We start from the raw sequence: 21,470 nt of genomic DNA on the forward strand, positions 1-21,470 counted from the left end.
TATTCAGATAACAGTATTATATTTTTAAAAAGGTTTTACAAGTTTAAGAAGCACTGTAATTCCATTTTAATATTCTACAAATGTAGATTTGAGCAAACAAGGAACTACTGCTTAATAAATAAGCAGTAGTTGCTTTAACCAGTAATGGTGCTGGAACACTTTGAAAGGACAAAGAAAATATTTGGGTATTATAATCTACTCTAAACTGAATTTGTATTAATTGCATCTTGAAAAAAGCAAGTCATCAGTGTTTCTTTCATGTCTTCTCTGTATTTAAGTAAGGTTAAAAAAAAAAAGCTCTGTCTCGTTGGAATAATTTGTCTAGTTGTTGATTTTTGTTTATTTGTTTTTGCTTTGTTTCATCACCTCAGACTACACTTCTTGTGTTTTTAAGAAGTATCACTTTTCTCTATATTCCTTCTTTAAATGATTGATTTACTTCTCAATGAGGTTTATGTCATTTTCAATAAGAAGATCCTTTGTTCTATAAAATCCAAGTAACTGTCAAACTGTTCAGTATGACAGTCTGCTTTCACAAAATCCATTTTGACTTAAAGTAGTAGGTAAGCACAGATGTTACTAATCACATTAAAGATACTTCTGGACCTAAAAATAACTGAACCTTCATTAATGTGATTAGCAACACCCGTGCTTGTGTACTATTTCATGTCACAATGGCTGATGAAAGTTTGGTTACCAGCCTCAAATTGCCTATTACTAGCACCTCAGAGTACAGCCCAATGCTTCCCACAGTTCAAACAGCACACACTACCCAGGGAGCTCCATAATAAGAAGAAAATCACTTGGGCCAAGAAACACAAGCTGAACTAGTGGAAGACCAAAGTATGTGCTTTGGTCCAATTAGATTTATGTTTCCAGCTACCATGGCTTTATGTATCACAGACAGGTGAACCTGTGGCCCCTACACAGCCTCCAGGTGTTGCGGTGCATCAGACGACCTGGCCTCCACAATCAGCTGATGTAAATGAGGTAGTTTGGTTAAGCTGGAACACAGACGGTGCCAATTAAACTCCGAAGAAGCTCTTCTGTTACCTTACCAGGTAATGACATCATGCCTTCTTGACAGCTTTGCATCTTCATACGAAGCTGTCAAAATGGGAAACAGTGGCTGCTTTAAGAAACACATAAAGCCATAAATTAAAAAATTATTTAACACCAAAATAAATAATGACAAATGCACATTTGCACGCACAGTTTCATGTAGTCTAAATAAATACCACAACATCTGCACCTACACAGAAGCCTTGCAGTTGTTTTAGGTGAGGTTTGGGTGAAAGTGTGGCAGCTGTGAGCTTGAATGTGCTAAAACAAACTTTGTGTCATAAAAATGTGATTTATAATAAATGTGAGTAATAATTCCTGATCTCACTACATGACCTCTTTATACTTAGGACATTACCGAGCAGTCTGACTGCATCTACTTGTTCAGGTCAAAGACCTATGGCTCAAAATATTCATTGCAATCTGTGCAGTCAAAACTCTTGGTCCCTGTCACATCGAATAGACGACACACTGATGTTCTCAGAGTCCATGCAGACATGCTTCAGTTCTCTCTACACGACTGTAAGAAAACAGTCTATCCCAGCTATCAGGGACACTGTGGACAGATCACCAATCAGGGCGATTTTTAGACTTTCTTTCACAAAATATACTTTTACAGTTTTTATTATAACACGGTGTATTTTTAAGCTAAAACTCACCACTGTGCTGTAAATAGTACTGGGGGTTGTTACTCAAAAAAGTAATGAATAACATTTTATTTGTTATTTTTCTTAAAAGTAATGCAGCTGTAATAGCTGCCTCTCTGCTCCTGGAAGCACCTGTCGAACCCCCGTAAATCTGCCGAACAAAGGTAAAAACTAATCACATCCACAATTGCCCCCCCTGACATTTTGCAACAACTAACTCCCTCTGTTGCAGTGGATTCCTCACCACTGACTCTAGTTTTCCCTCCAGCCCCTGTGATCAAGTCTCATGAGAAAATAATAAATAAAGCTTTTTCATTCTAGTAAAACATTCCATCTTTTGAATCTGCCTTTTTGCTCCGGCCCAATCGCTGCTTCTTGTAATGGGAGAACAGAGAGCATGTTTATTTATTTAATAATAAACCGTACACTGTCTCCTCTGAAACAATTATCTGTGCTGTGTTGTTATGTTCCTGTGAATGATGGATCTGTTAAATCATCGTATATGCACACTTTCTACTGTTTCAACCCTGGAGAGCTTTTGTTCTGGTTGTTAGACACACACGCAAACTGTTAGGCTTCCATGATTTCTGCGGACATTTCATTACCTCCATGCAATTCAATGATTTTCCTTGAGGGGACTTTGTTTTTTGTCCCCAGAAGAAAGACACGTCCCTATAAATTGACTGTTTGAATAGATTTAGGTCCCCACAACATGGGTAATACCAGAACAGCTCACAACCACACATATACACTCACTCACTGGATTATTACAATAGTGGCTTTTTTTCTCAACCAGCAGACGAATAACAGCACGTGGCTTTAACGTCACATGAATATCAGCACCTTGGACAGCAGCCACAGTCAGCAGCTACACCACCAATGAAGGATGGAGATAATTTCTTCTTAGCTGCAGGAAGCAAAGGTCTTTTTTTAAAAAAATAGGAAACTATACAGATAACGAAGTTTGGGTGGTTTGAGCTGACGTGCATGCGAAACTTCTGAAAATCGAATCTCAGCATCCTGGGGATTATGATGAAGGAGACACTATACTACAGTCTACCAGGTGAAGTGGCACTTCATTGTCTCGCCTATTCTCCGGGGTCTTTATATGATTTGCTAAATAAGTGAGGAGGTGCAGTGTTTTTTTTAGCAACCTGGAAGGGACAGTTGCGGTCTGCTCTTTTTGTGTTCACAGGAATCCATATCTGGCATCCTCTCGCTCTCCCTGATTTGTGGCGCAGAGATGGTCGGGAAAAGAAGTGGCATTACAAGTTGCTGTGAAAGGATTTTTTTTTCATGTGATGTTATTTTCTTCGCTTTCTCCGCTGAGATTGAACCCCGCTGGATTCTAACTTTATAATCTGGCTGTCGGACCTGCTTAGGGGGAGAAAGTGCGGGACGAGCCCCCCCCACCGCCCGATGTAACAGCAGAGAACGAGAGAGAGGGGGGGAAAGGGCTAACGCGAACAGGAGGAAAGAGTGGCGAAGTGATGGATGCCACTGCCAGACAACAAAGGATGCACGCTTGTCACCTCGTGTAATTCTACCCGCTCTGTGGGTAAATGAGAAACTCAAATATAAATCGGATTGGACTTAGTTGGTAATAGGATTCAGCATCAACCCCACACCTCAGACACCCTCACTGCTTCCGCACGAAGAAGAAGAAAACATTCTGTGGCAAACCTCGGACAGCTCCTTGTGATTCACAACATCGAGATGACCCGTTTGAACCTTGCGATATCAGCGAGCGAGCGGGATGGAGACGTGTAAGAGGATGCTGCTGGACTACTCTGACTTTAATGTTTGTGCCTCACAGTTCGTGGCTCTCAGCCTCCATTGAATCCCGAAAGAAAACGCCTCTGTCCATGAAAAATAATCCTTCCCTATTGGCTGGATTGCGGTGCACATGCTATAACAACAGGATATGCAAAGAGCTATGGGCTGATCTAATAGCCTATCATGTTAGTCGCATGCTTTCTCAATTGAGATCTGAATTTTATTCCGTAAGATTTGAACTGTCTACTTGAATCAATTCAATACCTCAACAACAATAATAATAATAATGATGATGATGATGATGATGATGATGAAGGGACTGTGACAGTGAAGCTGAAGGTTGCTCTGTTTGTGGCTGTGTAGTAAAGCTGCTGAAGAATGTTTAAGTATCGTATCCGGATGTTCTTTAATGAACTCAAAGTGTTGCTACTGATGCGCTCTGGATCAAGCAGGAGGACGGACACTGATCCGAACACACAGACCACGATGAGAGGGCTCGCTATTGGAGGCTGTGGTTGGCCACAGCTGAGCTGCTCTCAGCGGGACGACGAGGAGGAGTACTATGGCTCTGACCTCCGGCCACGAAGCCTGGCGTTTGAGGATAAAGAAGGTGCCAAACCTCAGGGAGGAGTAGGAAGCATGGATGCTGCTTCACTCCCGAGTCTCTCAGAGAGCGGGACGCGATCACCGCAGTGCCGGATCTGCTTCCAGGGGCCAGAAAAGGTAAAGTTAGAAAAAAACAGGTATTGGTGCTGGAGGAACAAACACCACTGGGGCCTCTGGCTGTGGCTTGTTCATGGTGCTTCCCTCTAATCAGTCTTAAGACAAGTTGTTCAGAAAAGTTTCCACCGGATACATGGAGAAGGTTTGCTTAGAAAATTTACTCATTGTCCAAAAGAGTAAAGAAGTTGAAGTTGATCTTTAAAGTTTACCACCAGCCCGAGCTGCATTTAGCCCAGTGTACTCAAGCTCTTTCATTATGTACTCAAATGCTTTACTTGAGTGTGATTTACCTAGAGGCAGACTTAATGAATGGTCAAACCTGGAGCAGGTCTAATGGTTAACACATTTACCTGAAATGTGAACAATTCCTGGTTCTCAGGAAGTCACAACAAGTGTACTTCTAATGCCCGTCCCAAGTCGTTATAAAGGTTGTGTCAAGAAATCAAACACATAGATCCATCTGCTTGGAAAATAAGGGAACAGCCGATAAAGCTGCAGAGGGTGAAATCTCCAGATTTTTACTTTACCAGTGAGGACTGAAACTCCAAAAGTGTTGTGCATTACCCACAATGCAACTCAGTTAGAGATTTGGGTGTATAATGCTAGGAGCAGGGGATAATTTCTGAAGCTGCTGAGGACTAGTAAGTAAGTGGTGTCATCTGACACACACAAATAAAGCCCCTCAGCTTTTACTGGAGTCACATAAGAGTCAAGATTCAGCATAATATACTGTCAATTCAAGTTTGCATAGTGAAACTGTACATATAGTCTCCTTGTGTTACTAAAAAGAGTGAACAAATAATCTAAGGCTATTTTTCATGCTCAGGTATGAAGGAGTTCAGTATTCCCACTGCCCCCAAAGTCTGAGAGTACATCAACAGACAATTCTGTATTGCTTGCCAGATATAACCTGTGATAACATCTTTTTTCACAAATGCAAAAGTGCTCCCGAGGACCTTTAAGGCAATCTTGATGTGTAAAATCAGTAAGGATTCCTTTTATGGGCCATGGATGTGGTAAGAATTCCATGTGTTTGCAAAGGAAACACATGGAGAACATGTCAGCTACTGTAGATCAGTTTCAACTTCTTTTCAGTATCTGTAAGACTGCATCACATCTGCTCTGAAGTTTAAAAGAGAGAGAGAACGAAGTCAGAGAGAGTAAGACTAAAATAGGGGAACTATCTATCAACAGCGATCTGAAAATAGCAATGGGCAGACAAAGGGCATCAGTTAAGAATAGTCTCAGAGAAAAGGGAGGAGCTTTATATGTACTGTGTGAAGTAGTGAAGTCTTTACGGTAACAGATTCAGCATCTGATGCACAAAATTAGGCTGTTTTAAAAAAGCAATAAATAAAGGTTTTAAGAAGGATTTCTCAGCATGAAAATAAATCAATCTATGCTCATTGTTATTCTAAGGGATTCGAAGGGCAGTATCTGTTTAATAACTCTGACTCTGTAGCAGAAACCATTAATGAAGGGATCAAACCTTTGATCATGTGTTTTAGTTACAGGAAGGTCAAAGTATAGTGAAAGTGTCTCCCACAGACAGACTCTGCTGGAGTCTCCGTAAAGTTTTTGGTTCGCCTCCAGAAATCCACATAATTAAAGGCCTCGCACGTCACCCAGAGTCAGACAGAAAATAAATTAAGATGTGCAAGAGTGTTGTCAGTCCAAAGGCCTCAGGGAGTCATGCTGACAATGAAAACCTGCACCAGATATCCTCTGGTTTCTTTTAAGGGGAAAGTAGAAAGGTAAGTGTATTCAGATAAAGGTTTTAGGAAGTATATAGTCAAAGAATATCACATAGTGTCATCGTGAATTCATGTTTGAAATCACTTAAGCGCAGGATATTAAGGCAGACAGCACATATATACTATACACTGTGCAAAAATCTTGAGCCGCCTCTTGTTTCTTTATATATTTCTTCCAAGAAGCCAGACTTATTTGTCATTTTTAAAGTGGTCTTAAGCGATAGTTCTCCAGGCTTTCTTGGTCTTTCAAAGTTTGTCTTTTTCTCTTATTTTTTTGGACTTTGGCTGCTCCTTCACTCATTTTCAGACCAGTCCGTGTACCTGAATATTTTCAGAGGAATGTTGTTTGTGTGTGCTGAACCTTTTAACACTGACCTTTAAATCATTCACTAATGAAAAAGGCTCAAAAAGGAGAGAAAGGTACAACAGTGAGTGTCTGCAGGCATTTCTAACACACAGCAGAGGCTCTTTCATGGTTTAGCAGGTGGTGCTGGGGATTTGGTCAAAATTGATGGAATTATGAATGCAGTACCACCAGATTTTGACCAACCATGCAATACCAACTCTGTTTTTTAACCCTATGTACTGCATTTCCATTCCATTTCCATTGGTATATTTACCAAGGATAGATCGACATGCAGACTGGAGGAGCCAAAGTTCAAACCACAAACCTTCCCATAAGTAATAATTTCCTAGAATTTCGTCAAAAACTCTCCCTTTATAACAACAACAACAACAAAAAAAGCCTTACTGGCTATTGATTACTTCACCACAAAAAGGGAGTAGCAAAGCATCAGCAGCACAGCAGCAGGATGAAAAAGCCAAATAATGTTCAGTATGAAATGCCAGCAAAGCTTGCCAAGTAAAGCACTCCAAGCTGTCAGAAAGAGTAGGAAGAGTCAATAAACTCTAAGATGGTTCCCAAAGGAGAGGCTGGAGTTACAGGATCCTGTTCACTACTGAGAGAGATAACACAACACTGTGAGGTTACATGTACAGGCAGTGCTTATCAGTCAAGGCAAAACAATGGAAAGTGTAATTAGTTTTTAACTCCATATTAAAGCAGAACACAGCTGTAACTATCTTTACACGTTCTACATTGACAGGTCAGTGGATGTATATCTCAGTGGACATGCATCCAATTTGCAGTGACCACGATTGAGCCAGCACGACCACACCACTGCAGAGACGCTAACTGTGTACTCTTCCTGAAAGCAGACCTGTAGATAATATAGAATAACAATTCATCCACGGTGTCTGCAGCTGTCTGCAATGGAGTACGAGTCCAGTCTTGATTTAATTCATGGTATTTGTAAATACGCCACACATACCCTATAAAACCCACTGGCATAACTCAAACATTTACCACCCCCCTTCTTGCCAACCAGAAACAGTAAATGATTTTATCTGTTGGTACTTGCTCCAGACAGGTCTGTGACCCAGAGATGCCCTCAAACAATGTCTTCGCCAGGTAAAACACAACAGGAACATTTTTAAAGCTGTGAAAATCAAAATCAGCGATAGAGCTCTTTATTCCTATTTTTACTGTCAACTGTGTGACTCAAATCTTCATTCGGTGGGAGTTTTACCCTACAGGAGGCTCTGTGGAAGGCTATTCCATGCACTTAATGTTTCATCCTGCAGGGGGAGTTGCTGAGCCCTTGTCGCTGTGATGGCTCAGTGCGCTGTACCCACCAGTCCTGCCTTATCCGCTGGATCAGTGAGAGAGGCTCCTGGAGCTGTGAGCTCTGCTACTTTAAGTACCAGGTGTTGGCCATTAGAACCAAAAACCCACTGCAGGTATGGTCAATGTGGTTTTGTTCTACTCTTACTGTGTTTTAATGTTAACAGTGTAAAACCTTCCTATAGGATTTAGAATTGCTACAAGAATAAAGTCCTTGATGGCTTTATGGCCGAAAGCCATCAATAAAGGTTAATTTGCCAGATTTGAGTGACTGACTGGCAGAGGAGCACGATAATCACATTAGGGGTCACTGTAATCTAAGAATCAATGTGCTGGCACTCTGTAGAGGCCATGAAGTATTCACATTACCATCCCCTCAGGCTCCCAGTCATTTTGAACTCATGCTGTTCAGTAAACTTGCACCGGTTCCCAACAGGAAGCACAGTAGCTTTGCTTACTTTTCACAGAGCTATTTTAGGGTTTCTATGAACAAATGGAGAAGAAAACAGTGAGGATTGAGGGCTTGCAGGCGGAGGTTGCCAAGAACAATAAAATGAGGCACTGCACATTTGAAAGAGTTGAATGATTTGGTCTGATTTCAGCATCTTAATGCTAATAGCAGCAGCCATCTCAAGGAGCTTTCTAATGCAAGGTAAAGACCCTATAATTTTAGAAAGGAAACTCCAATAATCTGATGATCTCCTGTGAGCAAGCACTTGGCAGAGGCGGAAAGTAAGATCTCCTTTTTATCAGGATGAGACCTCCGGCAGGACCGGAGTGAGGGAGGGGCAGCCATCTGCCTTGACTGGTCTGGGGCCAGGGGAAGGAAATGACAGAACATATTCGACCTGTGTCCTTTTTCTGTGTGAGAGATGCCGTATGCTATGTTGGAGAATGTGCCATCATTACCGTTGTTCCATACTGGCTAATACATGCCAAATTAATAAATGCCACAGTACCATAGTTATGATTACTTACAGTCAGAATCAGGAGTAGACATGCTTCCAATTTTGACAAATTTTGAGTTTTCTTTTGTGGCAGGACAAAAAAGAGAAGAGATACTGAAACTTACGAAGAATAATTTTGTTTCCAGTAATTTATTCTCTTTCAAAAAGGTGCAGCAGAGAAGAGTCTGTAGTTTCATTATGGAGATCGGATTATCCTCAAATCCACTTTCAAACCTGCAAAACACAATTGCTGTTATTGCCTGTGAGATTCAGTGATTATGCTCCAGAAATCACAGAAACCATCTGGGAAATATGTGCTGATAAAAAAACCAGGGCCTCTTTAGATGTACGGCAACAATTCAAACTCTGTGCTATTATCTCACATAATCAAGAAGCAGTTTGCAGTTTCTATCTGAAAAACCATTTCATTCAGTTTTTGTGTCTGTATCCAGTGGCAGGCCATCTCTCTGACTGTGATTGAGAAGGTACAGATTGCAGCCATTATCCTTGGCTCTCTGTTCCTCATCGCAAGTATTTCCTGGTTGGTTTGGTCCTCTCTCAGCCCCTCAGCCAAATGGCAACGGCAGGACCTTCTCTTCCAGATATGCTACGGCATGTACGGCTTCATGGACATAGTTTGCATAGGTAAGACACAGATACTACGGCTGCCACATATTCGTTATTATATATTTCACACTTGGTGTAAATGTCATCAAACTGAGTGCCATTCTTGCATAATCTGACTTTTTATCTTACAACTCTGCAATTTCCCAATAATTTATTAGAATTTATCTTTTGGTGATTATTCTAAGTAATTTGTCGTGAGTCCATATACACTGCAAGGTTCCAGTTTGGTTTATCTAAGTAAATAGGTGCTTTAGGAGTTTTCCATTGGATCATTACTACAGTGATTTATATGTTTGGGCTGGCAACAGGTTGTGAAAAAGATGGGTTGAATTAGTGGCCTGCACTAAATTTACTTACTATAACTACAGAAATCATATTAAGAACGGTGCACGGCATTACCACCATCAACTTCGAGGAACAAATATGGTCAGAAAAGAAAACTCGAATGATCAAACGGTCAGAGATTGTTTAAATATTTGGTGAAATCAAATTGTAAAGCAAATCAACAGTAGAACCTGCAGCTTTGTTTATGGTTACTGATGAAAGCAAGAGTGTGTTTCCAGAAGCAAAATGTGAATGGGACCAAACAGCTGTGCAGCCTTAGGAAAACCACATATCAGTGGAGAGAAAAAAGGCTTCTATTTGCCTATAGAGCATAAAGATTGGACTCTGGAGCAATGGAAAAGGGTCGTGTTGTCTCTTATTGCATCAGGATAAGAAGACAAGGGATGAAGTGATGCAACCATCATGCCTAATACCGTCCAAGCCTGTGGGGGCAGTGTAATGCCTACCCAAGTGTTGCTGGGGTTTCTTGTGGACGAGTGGTACAGGGAACATTAAATATCATTTTCACACATGGACTGGCCACCATGGATTCCAGGCTTTAACCCCACTGATAATGTTGTGTATGTGCTGGAGAACACTTTGCGCAGCGGTCCGACTCCCTCATCACAAGTACAAAATCTTGGCGAACAATTAACGCAACTCAGGATGAAAATTAATGTTGTGACACTGCATAAGCTTGTTGAAGCGTAGCCAAGACAAATGCATGCATTACAGCTAAAGACGGTTCAGTGAAATATTAGAATGTGTGACTTTTTTGGCTAGAGTACATACAGAGTCTAATTCTAACTTGCACTGATTTTTAAGGTAGTTTCAAAACCTGCTACAGCTGCTGTTTAATAGCTTCATCTGTTGCAGTCTGGTGACTATTGTATCAAAAATGATCAAAAACCTTTGCACATGATTATATATAAAGAATCACTGATTCCCAAGCTATGTGAATAACAATCAGTTTTTTGAGGGGCTCAAAAAGCATATTCCCTATAATTACACAAAATTGCACTACATCCTGAAACATTATTTATTTATTTATTTTCAGTTACCATATCCAAACTTACCCTATAACAAGTAATTTAATATAACTGCTTACTTCCTTTTTAAAAGAAAACCAATCATCCCCAATATTAAGATTGCTTCTTGTTAGGTTTGTAAATAAAACCAAATACATTTTGAATAGATGCTTTTGTGGCTTTAATATAAAAAAAGTTAGCGTTGTTAGATCTGAATTCTAGCAGAGCATGTCCCCGAATGGCTTTGGCCACATAGAATGAAGGTCTGATGGAGGGCCGGCAGACCAAAGAGGATCAGGGGCTTGCAGGGAGATGAAGCGAATCTGGAGCACAAAGAGGATGAAGTTAACACTAGGATTTCACACTGAAGAAAACTGAAAGAGTTTGCCTGAAAACTTTTTGTACTCAGACAATGGTGAGAGGAACACTCTGGTCTGACACGCAGGTATTACACTGAGTGTGCTGCCTTTGTAATACTGCAGGGTTTATATTAGAGCCGGAATGATATAGAATTTTTGAGACAGAAACCAATACAAATATTTGGTGGTATAAAATATTCTGATATATCCTCCTGAGAACCAAGGAAAAAGGGATCTTCCAAATTAATTTTTTTTGCGTGATTTCCTTCCTCTTTGGAGCTAAAAGAGGCCCAAACACATGAAATATCAATGGAAGATGTCCTCTATTTAGTGCATCAGGACTTAGTAGGGTAGCTCAAATAAGTCAAAAGATATCTAGACCAAAAACAAATGTCCATTACAGAGGACATAAATGAATAGGCTGGTTCTCAGGCCGCTATACTTGTTTATGCTCAGCCCGCCTCTGCTCTCATCAGCTGGTTATTGTTGTTGGAAGTTGACAGGAAGTGCCTTCTAGTGGACAAACTGTGCAACATTAACACTCATGACATGGTGGACTGGTGTTTCTCCTGTCACTTATTTACTCTTTAAATTTTTTATTTATCAGCTGTTATAAATTCAGACATTGATAGATCAGCATCGCCATATTGGCCAGAAATAACAGCCTGCTGCTAAGATTGGCCCTCTGATAAATCTTTCAGACTCCAATACATGGCTTTGCCAATAGGATAACACTTTACTCACACACACCACATGAGAGCACACATATTTCAAAGCCTGTTGCCCACCGCTGCACACTATTTCAAGGAGACATGTCAGTTAACCTGGGAATTGTAGCACACATCGCACACCATGTTCTGGTTTGCACACAAACACAGACAAGGACAGAAACATTCTACACCCTTAAATGCCTACAGTAACATTTCTTTTCTTGCCTTTGATCTTCACATGCAGGCCTTATAATCCACGAAGGATCATCTGTCTACCGGATCTTTAAGCGCTGGCAGGCAGTGAACCAGAAGTGGAAAGTGCTGAATTATGACAAAGCAAAGGACTTAGGGGACCCCATCAGTTCCAGCAGCAAAAGCACTGTTCGAGTAGAGAGGAACTCTTCTCACACTGTCACAGACAGCAGCCGGAGGGCAAACCGCCATATCAGGACTATTCTCAACCACCACTGTGGCTACACTGTTTTACATTTCCTTAGCCAGCTAAGACCCAACAACTTGCACAGCAGCAACCATGAGGTGGTCATGAGAGTGACCACCGTATGAAGCTGACTAAAGTGCTGTAATGTTTAAGGAGGAGAAAAGTGTTGATTGGGGTTTAATTAAATAAAATCCCAATCTGCCATATAAACACTGCCATGAACTTCCACTTTCATATTTCCTTCTCAGATTCTGCTGGAGTTAAGGATGAGTATTACCTATTTTGTGAGAAACTTGAAGTTTTTATTTGAGACTTTAAATGTGAAGCCTGTGAATTGAGAAAAAAATGATTTTGAACAGATTCTTTCTTAAAGCAAGTAACCATTTTTAACACTATGACTAAGATTTCAAAATGTAACCAAACAAGTTTGTTTTACTTAGAAAAGAAAAAAAAAAGAGTTGGATTTGGATTTGTTTTTAAGGTTGATTTGGATTTGAACACGTAAGGGAGATTTTGATGGTGATAATGATTGTGCTTCTACGTATGACCACTGTAGCAGTTCCCCTTCTAATGTTTCTGTGTATGTCTGAGGGTTTGCCATGATCTTGGTAACTTGTGCTGTTTTCACTTAAAGTTGAACTGATGGATAAGTCAAGAAAATGCCCAATAAAACTTTAGGATGTGTTAAAAGTGCATAGAATGTCACATTTTATGTTCTAGGTTTTGTCTCGTCTCAATTTATGAAACAAAGATCTGACTGTTTGATGCTTTAAACCGTCAATTGTCAGTAAAAATCCTAATATTAAAAAATGTGCTAACCAAACTGATTAAACTGAGTAGGCACATGAGTCAATACATGAGCACAGCTCAGCAAGGCATTGGAAATAACACCAGAGGGCCAAAGCACCAGCTCCTGGTCGATAGAGCAGTACACCAGGACTCTAACACCAGGCAGGCCAACCTGAACATCACCTGCACTGACAACAAGAAAGCCTACGACTCAGTGCACCACTGGAGTGCTCGGCACCGAACAAGATTAATAGTGAGCTAATAAAATTAATCAGGAATTTATTGGGACTGTGGAAAACAACACTCCAAGGCAAATCGCACCAGTCCCTTGTCCAGCCCACCAGGATCCACAGTAAAGACATTTGGATGTCATTCTGACTGTGGCCCCTAAGAATCAGATCTATAAAGGCAGGGGTCTACCACAGCCAGCAGGACCCAAGTTACAGATTGTACAAAGGTGCTGTGAAGACACAACTAAGTGGCTGAGATAGTATACAAGAACATCTCTGCCACATACGGGAGACACCACCAAAGGTGCTAGGATCCTGTGGGACTTCCAGACAGACAAGCAGCTGCTGGCGAATCAACCAAGCACAGTGGTGGCTGACAAGGAGCAGAAGACCCCAACTGTGATAGATGTGGCCATCCCAGTGGACAGCATGAACAGAGAAGTACTAGGGGCTTGAAGGAACAAGTCAAAAGTGGTCCCAGTAGTAATGGGAGCACTAGGAAATCAAACCCAGAAACTGGAAGATAAGATTCTAAAAGATTCCACGCACAACATCCGAGGTTTCTGTGCGAGAGACAGCAGACCTAGGAACAGCTAAGATACTGAGGAACGTTCAAAATTCCAAGCTTGAGGATCAGCTCCCATTGGGTCAGAGGCGAATTTTCTGATACCCTATATATAGCCACATAACTGCAGAATGCATGAAAAGAAACAGAACTTTAAGGTAATTTCATTCCCTCCTACAACTAGGGAGGAGTTGCATTTTTACACTTACGTTCATCTTTGTGCAGGTAAAATTTGTTTACATATTTTTGTGGTTTCTGTAATAGATCAGTGAACATTAAAAACAACACAAATCACTTGAAAACAAAGAAACTGTAATGTTGAGTTTTTCAGCCGGTATCAGCAAACCTGGCAACCCCAAGCGGACGCTTGGTGATGACGAAAAAACCCTGCGACTAACAAACTGAGTGGAAACAAGCGTGAGTGAGCGCAGATTCCGGCAGTTTGTTCATAACTGGGTGAACATCCTGAATATCGTCGGCATTAACAGATTTCCTTTGATCCATCATGGCTTCGTCCATGCCGCAGAAGCGTTACTACAGACAGCGAGCCCATTCAAACCCGATGGCGCACCACACCTTTGATTAGTGAGTGAGCTCCATGTGCACGGCTCTCTGAGCACGATTAAGTGTTTCTGAGTGTTTGGATTGATATGAGAATACAACAAACAGATAACATAAAAGAAACAGGAAATAGAGGATCGCTGCTGATGGATCCTTTAGTTTTAAAAGGGGTCTGTCTTCCGCAGAATACGATTTAATTGAAAACTGTTTATAGTGATGTACTTTCTCCTCCTCCTCTTCAGCCCTGTGTGTCCTGATAAAATGGACTGGTCCAAGCTGTATCCAGACTTATTCACTGGCAGCCTGAGTGAGACAGAGCCCCCTCGAGTTGAGTTTGCTGACATTGGATGTGGATATGGGGGGCTTTTAGGTAGTACACACAGCCTGTGTATAAAGACCACATTCAGCCCTTTATTGCTACGTAATCTACATCATGTTTGTGTCTTTATTTTCTCTGCACTCAAGTGGAGTTATCTCCACTCTTCCCAGATAAGCTCATCCTGGGTATGGAGATCCGGGTGAAAGTGTCAGATTATGTTCAGGATCGTATCCAGTCGCTGCGTGCCTCAAATCCAGCGAGCTACCAGAACATCGCCTGCATTCGTAGCAATGCCATGAAGTACCTCCCCAACTTCTTTTGTAAAGGACAGGTGGGTTACTGCTGTTTAATGAATCAGCACGGCAGAGGTGTCTTTTGGCTTAACTCGCTCAGTAATTCCTGCAGAAATATTTCGCTTTGAGCTCACAAAAATGCTGCAGATTAGTCCCCTAAAAAATGTTCTTGGTCTCTTACCCGCATAAAATGGATTAGTGAAAAAGGTTAAGTATGAGGGCATTATAAGGCAGCAGTGTGATTTAAGAAATTAAAAAGGGAACATTATTAATTTGGTTTAATTGAGCTTTTTGTTGGAATTCGTATTAGAACTCTTAAATTTCCAAAGCTGGCTCAGGCTGGCTTCAATCAAACATAATGCAAAATGTTAGAAATCACTTCTGGGTCAGTCGCAGTTTTTCACTTTTGTTTTTAAAGAAATTAAAAGCATTTCAAACACATTTGACATATCAAATTAGAATACCTTTCCCCTTTAGGCAAATATCAAACACATTTAAAATTAAATGTTCAGTTCTTGAATAAGATAATAACACCGGATGTCAGTGTCTGCGGTGCGGCATTCATCTATAACACAGTTTATATGTAGTTCTTACACTTAAATCAGACCATCAAGATGTGAATGAAGTGCAGATTTTTAAGGTTTAACAAAAACGTTGCATTAACTGTTTAGGAGTTACACATATGTATGCATCATCCTCATTTTCAGACACTTAGAGATAAACTTTAGGAGTTTATTTTATCTTTCTGATGGGTTTATTTGAGCTTTTCAGCCTAATGATAACCTCCCTCACTGGTATTTCTTTAGCGCTCATAAAAATTCAACACTTTGAATCAACTTAAGATATTCTGTCTGCTTCACTTGTCACAAAATAACTGGGAAAACAGGCCTCACATAGAAATGAGGCTGCTCATCAGCCAATTATTTTTGAGTCTCTGTGTATATAAATAAATGTAATTCCTATTTTTGTTAAAATCCATTAAATTAAAGCTGAAACACTGCACTTCAATCACATATCGGTTGCCTTATTTAAATTTGTGGTGGTGTACAGAGGCAAAAATAGAAAAATGTTCTTTCTCCAACATTATGGATATTTACCAGCTTGCATATAAATACTCCCAAAAAATTGATATCAGCATCAACTACAGGTTCTGTTGTGGTTCAATGCTCGTGGCTCATTTTAGCTTCTACAATTCTCTAGCAAACCTAAAGAATATGACTGCGGCACCATTTTTGTGGCACTAATGCATTTTATGAATAGAGGAAAAACCACATGTACCTACCTGTTTTATAGGGCCAGCATTAATATGATTATGTGCAGGTTATTGAATCAGAGCACATATACAAACCTGACCTTTTTTTCAATGGCTCAGCCAACGTGGGCTTTAAAAACGTTAAATTGACGCTGAAAGTCTGTGCTGGACATGCCAAGGTAATAAGAATATGCACGTGTTCAACATATGGACTGAATTAATTTATACAAGGTCCAATAAATCCAGGGATTTCACAACAATGGGGTCATTGACTGACATCACATCAGCTGAGCGAGACGCCTTTTATCCAGCCCAATTAGCTGCAGCGCTCTGACTTGTTGAAACCCGCATTAGACTGCTCAGTGGGCTTAGTGTACCAGGGTTCATTCAGGTATCCTGCATGAAAAAATTCACCTCAAATGCCCTGTGTGGGTATCAACTAAAGGAGGAAAAAGAGGAGTAACTGTAACAGTGACATATTTATGGAGCACAAATCATGAAGGTGTTTCATATAGAAACATGCACATTTGTTGAATGTATTTATATTTTAGTGTGCAAGTTCAGGTCATTTAAAATAATAGGACATGCTGGAAAGAGTTGGGGATTTGAACAGTGCTAAGAGCAACTTTGCAGAGCTTCAGTGCCTCTAAGCATTAATACCTCTTGGCTCATATTTTTTTCCCCAGAGCTGAACAGTGCAGCTGCATCCTCCTTTAACGTTGGGTGTCTACCTTTTCTTACAATAGGCTCAAAATCATTCAAATTTTCAAAGTGACAGTATTAACTGAGGACCACCCAGACTAGAAATGAAAATCTAGCCACAATCCTTCCCACATGCACGCCGTGTTTCAAGTGTCAGAACAGTGTATTCTAAAAGATTCAAACTCTCTTTGTTTCCTCCCTCTTGTTGGTGTGTTTTGTAACCCAAAAATAATTCAGTTCTTTGAAGGTTTTTCCACCTTCTGTCAGCACTGAAGGAGCCCCTGAGGCTGTAGCCGTCCCCGGTGATTATCCCCACAACTCTCTGTCTGTACCTGATGTTATTTATTTTAACTAATAAAAAGTGACTGGAAGTATTTTTAATATATCAGCCAGACAAATATGAACGGAGCCTGCACTTGTACACTTGTCAAGGACGGAGACACGGGGAACTTTGTGGGAAGAAAAGGAAAAAGAAATCAAGGAGGGAAATTCCACTTTTCAATCCTCAGCGTTTAAAATCCAACAGCATATTATGGGGGCCAGATTTGCTCACCTTTTGTTGTGTTGCATGGCTAAATATAGTTGAATAAAACTGCCTACACTTTGTTTGGTCCTTGCTTGTGTGACTGTTACCGTGTTGTTTCTGTCTCTCAGCTCACTAAGATGTTCTTCCTCTTCCCTGACCCTCACTTTAAGAAGACCAAGCACAAATGGAGGATCATTAGTCCCACTCTGTTGGCAGAATACGCCTACACGCTCAGAGTAGGGGTATGTATTTGAGTTATGCTTATTCCAAGTTTTTAGTGGACATTAATGCACACATCATTTATCAGACAGAAATGTAAAACATTGTCCTTCTTCCAGTTTTCTTTCAATGTAATTAAAACCTGACTGATATCGGATATTTAAGACAAATACCGATATTTAGGGATGTAAGAGAATCCGATATAACAGCTAATGCTTGTTTTGTTTTTTTGCTTTTAGACATAACAGATTTGTTATATGTAGTTATTTATGAATTCTTATTAAGATTGTATGATATTTGCATTTAAACATAATCTTTTTTCATTGCTACAATAAGTTGGATTGCTCATTGGCGCTCTGCTCGACACTGCTTGGATCAGCGGGTTGTCGTGTATGTGGCGTTCCGAAAACGTGTTGTTAACAGGGAATTTGTAGAGTGCCCTTAGGTGGGCAACAGGCCATTATAAATGCAGATACCAATGAATCAACAAATAGAACGATCAACTTAGATATCGGTCGGTCTATGATTTTTTTTTTTAAATGAGTGGAAAAAATACATAGCTTAGGATTCTAAGCTAGCTTTGCATTACATTTCTCACTTGTTGTACTGGATAATAAATTAAAAAATAACTCTTCAGTTTTCTTGCTTATCATTTAAAATTGGAAATGCACAAATAATTTTATCGCTTCAGATAAAATACGAACAACAAACATAAAAAACAAATTTTTTCTGCTTCAGTCACCTGGAGTAAAGAAATGTTGATTGGTTGTCATTTTTACTGAAATGTGCATGAAAAGAAGGAAATCTCAGATTGATGCACAGTCAGAATGGCTACTGCATTAGCGCTGAGCTTCAGTTAAAGTAGCATTTTCTTCAGTGCTGCAGTATGGTTCACGTATGTCTTTGGATAAACACAACAGCTGTTCAGAGACCAGCGTAGTTGTGCGTTGATCTTACGCTGAGCTTATGCACAGCTTTGCAGACCGCCATCTCCATGTTGTACTGTGTTACTGTCACCCGGGGGCAGTGTGAAAAATGTGTAAATAAAGACGTCTCTTGCGTCTTACTCTTGCTTCCTGTTGGTCCTTCAGCGTGCCCTGGAGTGTTAACAATGTTGAAAACATCTCTCTCTGCGGTAAACTCTACTGTTGCTGCCCTTTCTGTTTAAGCCCACTTAGCCTCTGTATATGTTTTGTAGGTTGTATACCCATAATCCTTCACTCTGTATATCCAAACACCAACGCAAACCTATACAAATGCACTACCATGAATCCTGCTTTAATAGGCTGAGTTCACTGATGGTTTGGAGCTTTTAATGGAATTTGTTGACAGTGGAAATTGATAGTGTATCACTACAATAACCACTTAAAACAGTGTGGTTTAGCTTGTATCATTACTGTAAGTGTTTTTCCATATATGCAATAAAATTTCTTTTCCCTAGTATGGGTCACAGTTGAGAATTAAACTACAATTTCTTCCCTAGTTTCCTACATAATTGAACTGTGCACAAACCTGTGAGTTCACAGGAAATAAAATGTGGGAACCGGTGTGGCCTACAGCTGGTTTATACACCCAAGTCCTGCCTCTCAGAGCTGTCAAGGCAGCAGTGGGACACTGGGAGTGAACGCTGATGGAGGTTGTGGGGAACAATGGAAGGCTTGTGTCTAAATTTATAATTTTTCCTTCGTTGTGTGTGTGCGCATTGATGCACGTGTGCATACATACGTTGTGTGTGCGCAGGTGTGCGTGCAAACTCTACAAGGGCCTTCAGCGTTGGCTCATAGCCAGAACTACTGCCGGTGGGAGCGGAGGCTGTCAAGTGTACACTCATTTGTAGAGGCAGTTTCAAACCAAAACGAGTTAATTTTAAGTTGTGACTAAGTTTTAAATCTTGGGTATTGTCAGAATGGCAGGATAAAACGGCGTCCCTCACCCTGCTTTTTTTTTTATTTCTGGAAATTAAGACACATACGTGCTGACATGCACTCGTGTGGAAATCTGTGCCTTTTCAAAGTGTTCAAAGAAATCCAAGTTCTAGTAATTTTATCAGCACGGTCTCCAAAGTAAACTACCTTGACACAGGTGATTCACCTCTGTGTTGGCAATAGGTTATTTTTATCTTTAGAGATAAATTGCTCTCCAAAGGTGATGAAACCATATAACTAACTGCAGGTCTGAAATGTCTGACAGTGTCAAAAAAAAGAGACTCGAATATATGTTTATTTTTTCATCAGTGCAGTGAGTGTGTTTGTTTTTTGATAAATGGGTTCATATCAGTAAATAGCAAAGTTTTAGTATTTTTCTCAGAGCTGTGTTAATGGTCTCTGTGTGTTTGTCTGATTGTGTCAGGGTTTGGTATATACCATCACAGATGTGGAGGAAGTCCACCTCTGGATGGTGAAGCACTTCAGTGAACATCCACTGTTCACGCGGGTCCTCGATGAAGAACTGGTACGTTGACATGCTTTGCATCGCTGTGTTTGCAGGTCATGACATCAGCATTTGGTGTTCAGCTGCTCACTGCAGCAAAGTAGTCAAAAGTAGGATATGAAATAGGAAATAGTTTTTCGGAGGGGGGGTTGCTAAAAAAAGTTACTGAACAGTGTCAGAAAATGCACGTTTTGGTCTGCTGTACCCTTAGATGTGATTCAATCCTAAATCCTCTTTTGGCAGGCCGATGATATCATCATAAGTCGTCTGGGTACCTGCACAGAGGAAGGAAAGAAAGTGCAGAGAAATGGAGGAAAGAATTTTCTTGCAGTTTTCCGAAGGATTGAGGATCCACATGAGATTTCCTGAAATAAAGGCCTTATGCAGTCATCTGTGCGTGGGTTCAGCTGCTCTGCTGATGGATTTTTCACCAACCAGATGAATGCTGATTTTTTTTTTTCTTTTATTAATGGACCCTTTTAATATTAGCAGATTTTTAAAAAACTATTTTTGGAGGGGCTTTTTTACAGAATTGATCTTTTTTTTTTTAATTTTCTCAGACTGTAAAAGAGACGTAGCACATGACAGGATCTGACATGTTTGGTTACACTTTCTAATTTTTTGCCTCTCTTGTTCATTAGTTTCACTCGCCAAATGTCAGCGTGCTGGTTTTGGATGTCATGTAAAGATGTACAGTATTTCAATAAAAAAAAACAACTACTAACAAAATTTTAAATGCATTTAATGACTCGATTTCTATATTCATAATTTGTTTACTAACATTATTCTTAGAATAATAATGAAAATGGACAGGTTAAATATTGTGATCTAAAACCACAAATCATCTTGGTATTTTGGAGCAATAATTACTTTAGCAATTTCTCATGTGCTGTCACATGAATGCCTTTAATACTTGGATGAGGTGTTGGAGTGCTAAGTTATCAACTTCTTCTATGTATGTGTATCCATAGGCTGTATGGGTGTATCATACCAACACAAAATAAAACTGTAGCATTTTACTCCCTTTAACTAAAACAGAACTGTTAGACTGGCTGTTGTACCTCACTGCACAGAATGCCATATTATTGGAATGGATTACATTACAAATGCAGTGCATGTTCCATTATAAAGTCCAATTATATAATCAGTGAAAATGCTAACTTTGTGTTCATTTAAACATTTTAACTCAGCATTCCAAGTTGCTAGATAGTCAGGAGTCTGGAAAGGGAGCTGGGCAGATTTGAATCCCATTTGCTGCTGCAGGCTGCGGTGATTACAAAAACAGGACAGCACATGCCTTCATGTTTGAAACCCAGACACTGGAAAACTTGAGCTGAAAGCAGAGAGAAGCACTCAAAATACATGTCGTCATCACAATTAGAAATCTTTCCACTTTTGTATCCTTTGTTCACCACATGTATGGAGTTGTGTGCAAAACTCTCAAGCCTCTCCACATTTCTTTAGATTTTGCTTCCAAGGAGCCAGACTTTCTTGGAATTTTATT

The 21,470-nt window shown here is 40.2% G+C and overlaps 2 protein-coding genes across 3 annotated transcripts; both read left to right on the plus strand.

Annotated features, from left to right (window-relative positions):
- The first annotated feature begins 142 nt into the window (after positions 1-142).
- LOC146518674 (E3 ubiquitin-protein ligase MARCHF9-like) lies at positions 143-13,921 on the plus strand. 2 transcript variants are annotated; one of them, XM_085160945.1, is made up of 5 exons: positions 143-2,772; positions 2,905-4,208; positions 7,607-7,762; positions 9,046-9,238; positions 11,886-13,921. In XM_085160945.1, the coding sequence occupies exons 2-5, from the start codon at positions 3,864-3,866 to the stop codon at positions 12,203-12,205; spliced, it is 1,014 nt and encodes a 337-aa protein (XP_085017071.1). In that variant the 5' UTR covers positions 143-2,772; positions 2,905-3,863; the 3' UTR covers positions 12,206-13,921. The 2 variants fall into 2 exon arrangements, with proteins under 2 accessions (XP_085017071.1, XP_085017070.1); XM_085160944.1 differs by having other exon boundaries at positions 143-4,208.
- A 126-nt stretch (positions 13,922-14,047) lies between these two features.
- On the plus strand, positions 14,048-21,006 carry mettl1 (methyltransferase 1, tRNA methylguanosine). The gene is made up of 6 exons (XM_085160949.1): positions 14,048-14,249; positions 14,468-14,595; positions 14,691-14,875; positions 17,446-17,559; positions 19,886-19,987; positions 20,210-21,006. Exons 1-6 carry the CDS (start codon positions 14,170-14,172, stop codon positions 20,333-20,335), a joined length of 735 nt encoding a protein of 244 aa, XP_085017075.1. The 5' UTR covers positions 14,048-14,169; the 3' UTR covers positions 20,336-21,006.
- Positions 21,007-21,470: the final 464 nt, after the last annotated feature.

This window comes from Neolamprologus multifasciatus, chromosome 5 (genome assembly GCF_963576455.1).
Source record: "Neolamprologus multifasciatus chromosome 5, fNeoMul1.2, whole genome shotgun sequence".
Taxonomy (NCBI): Eukaryota; Metazoa; Chordata; class Actinopteri; order Cichliformes; family Cichlidae; genus Neolamprologus; species Neolamprologus multifasciatus.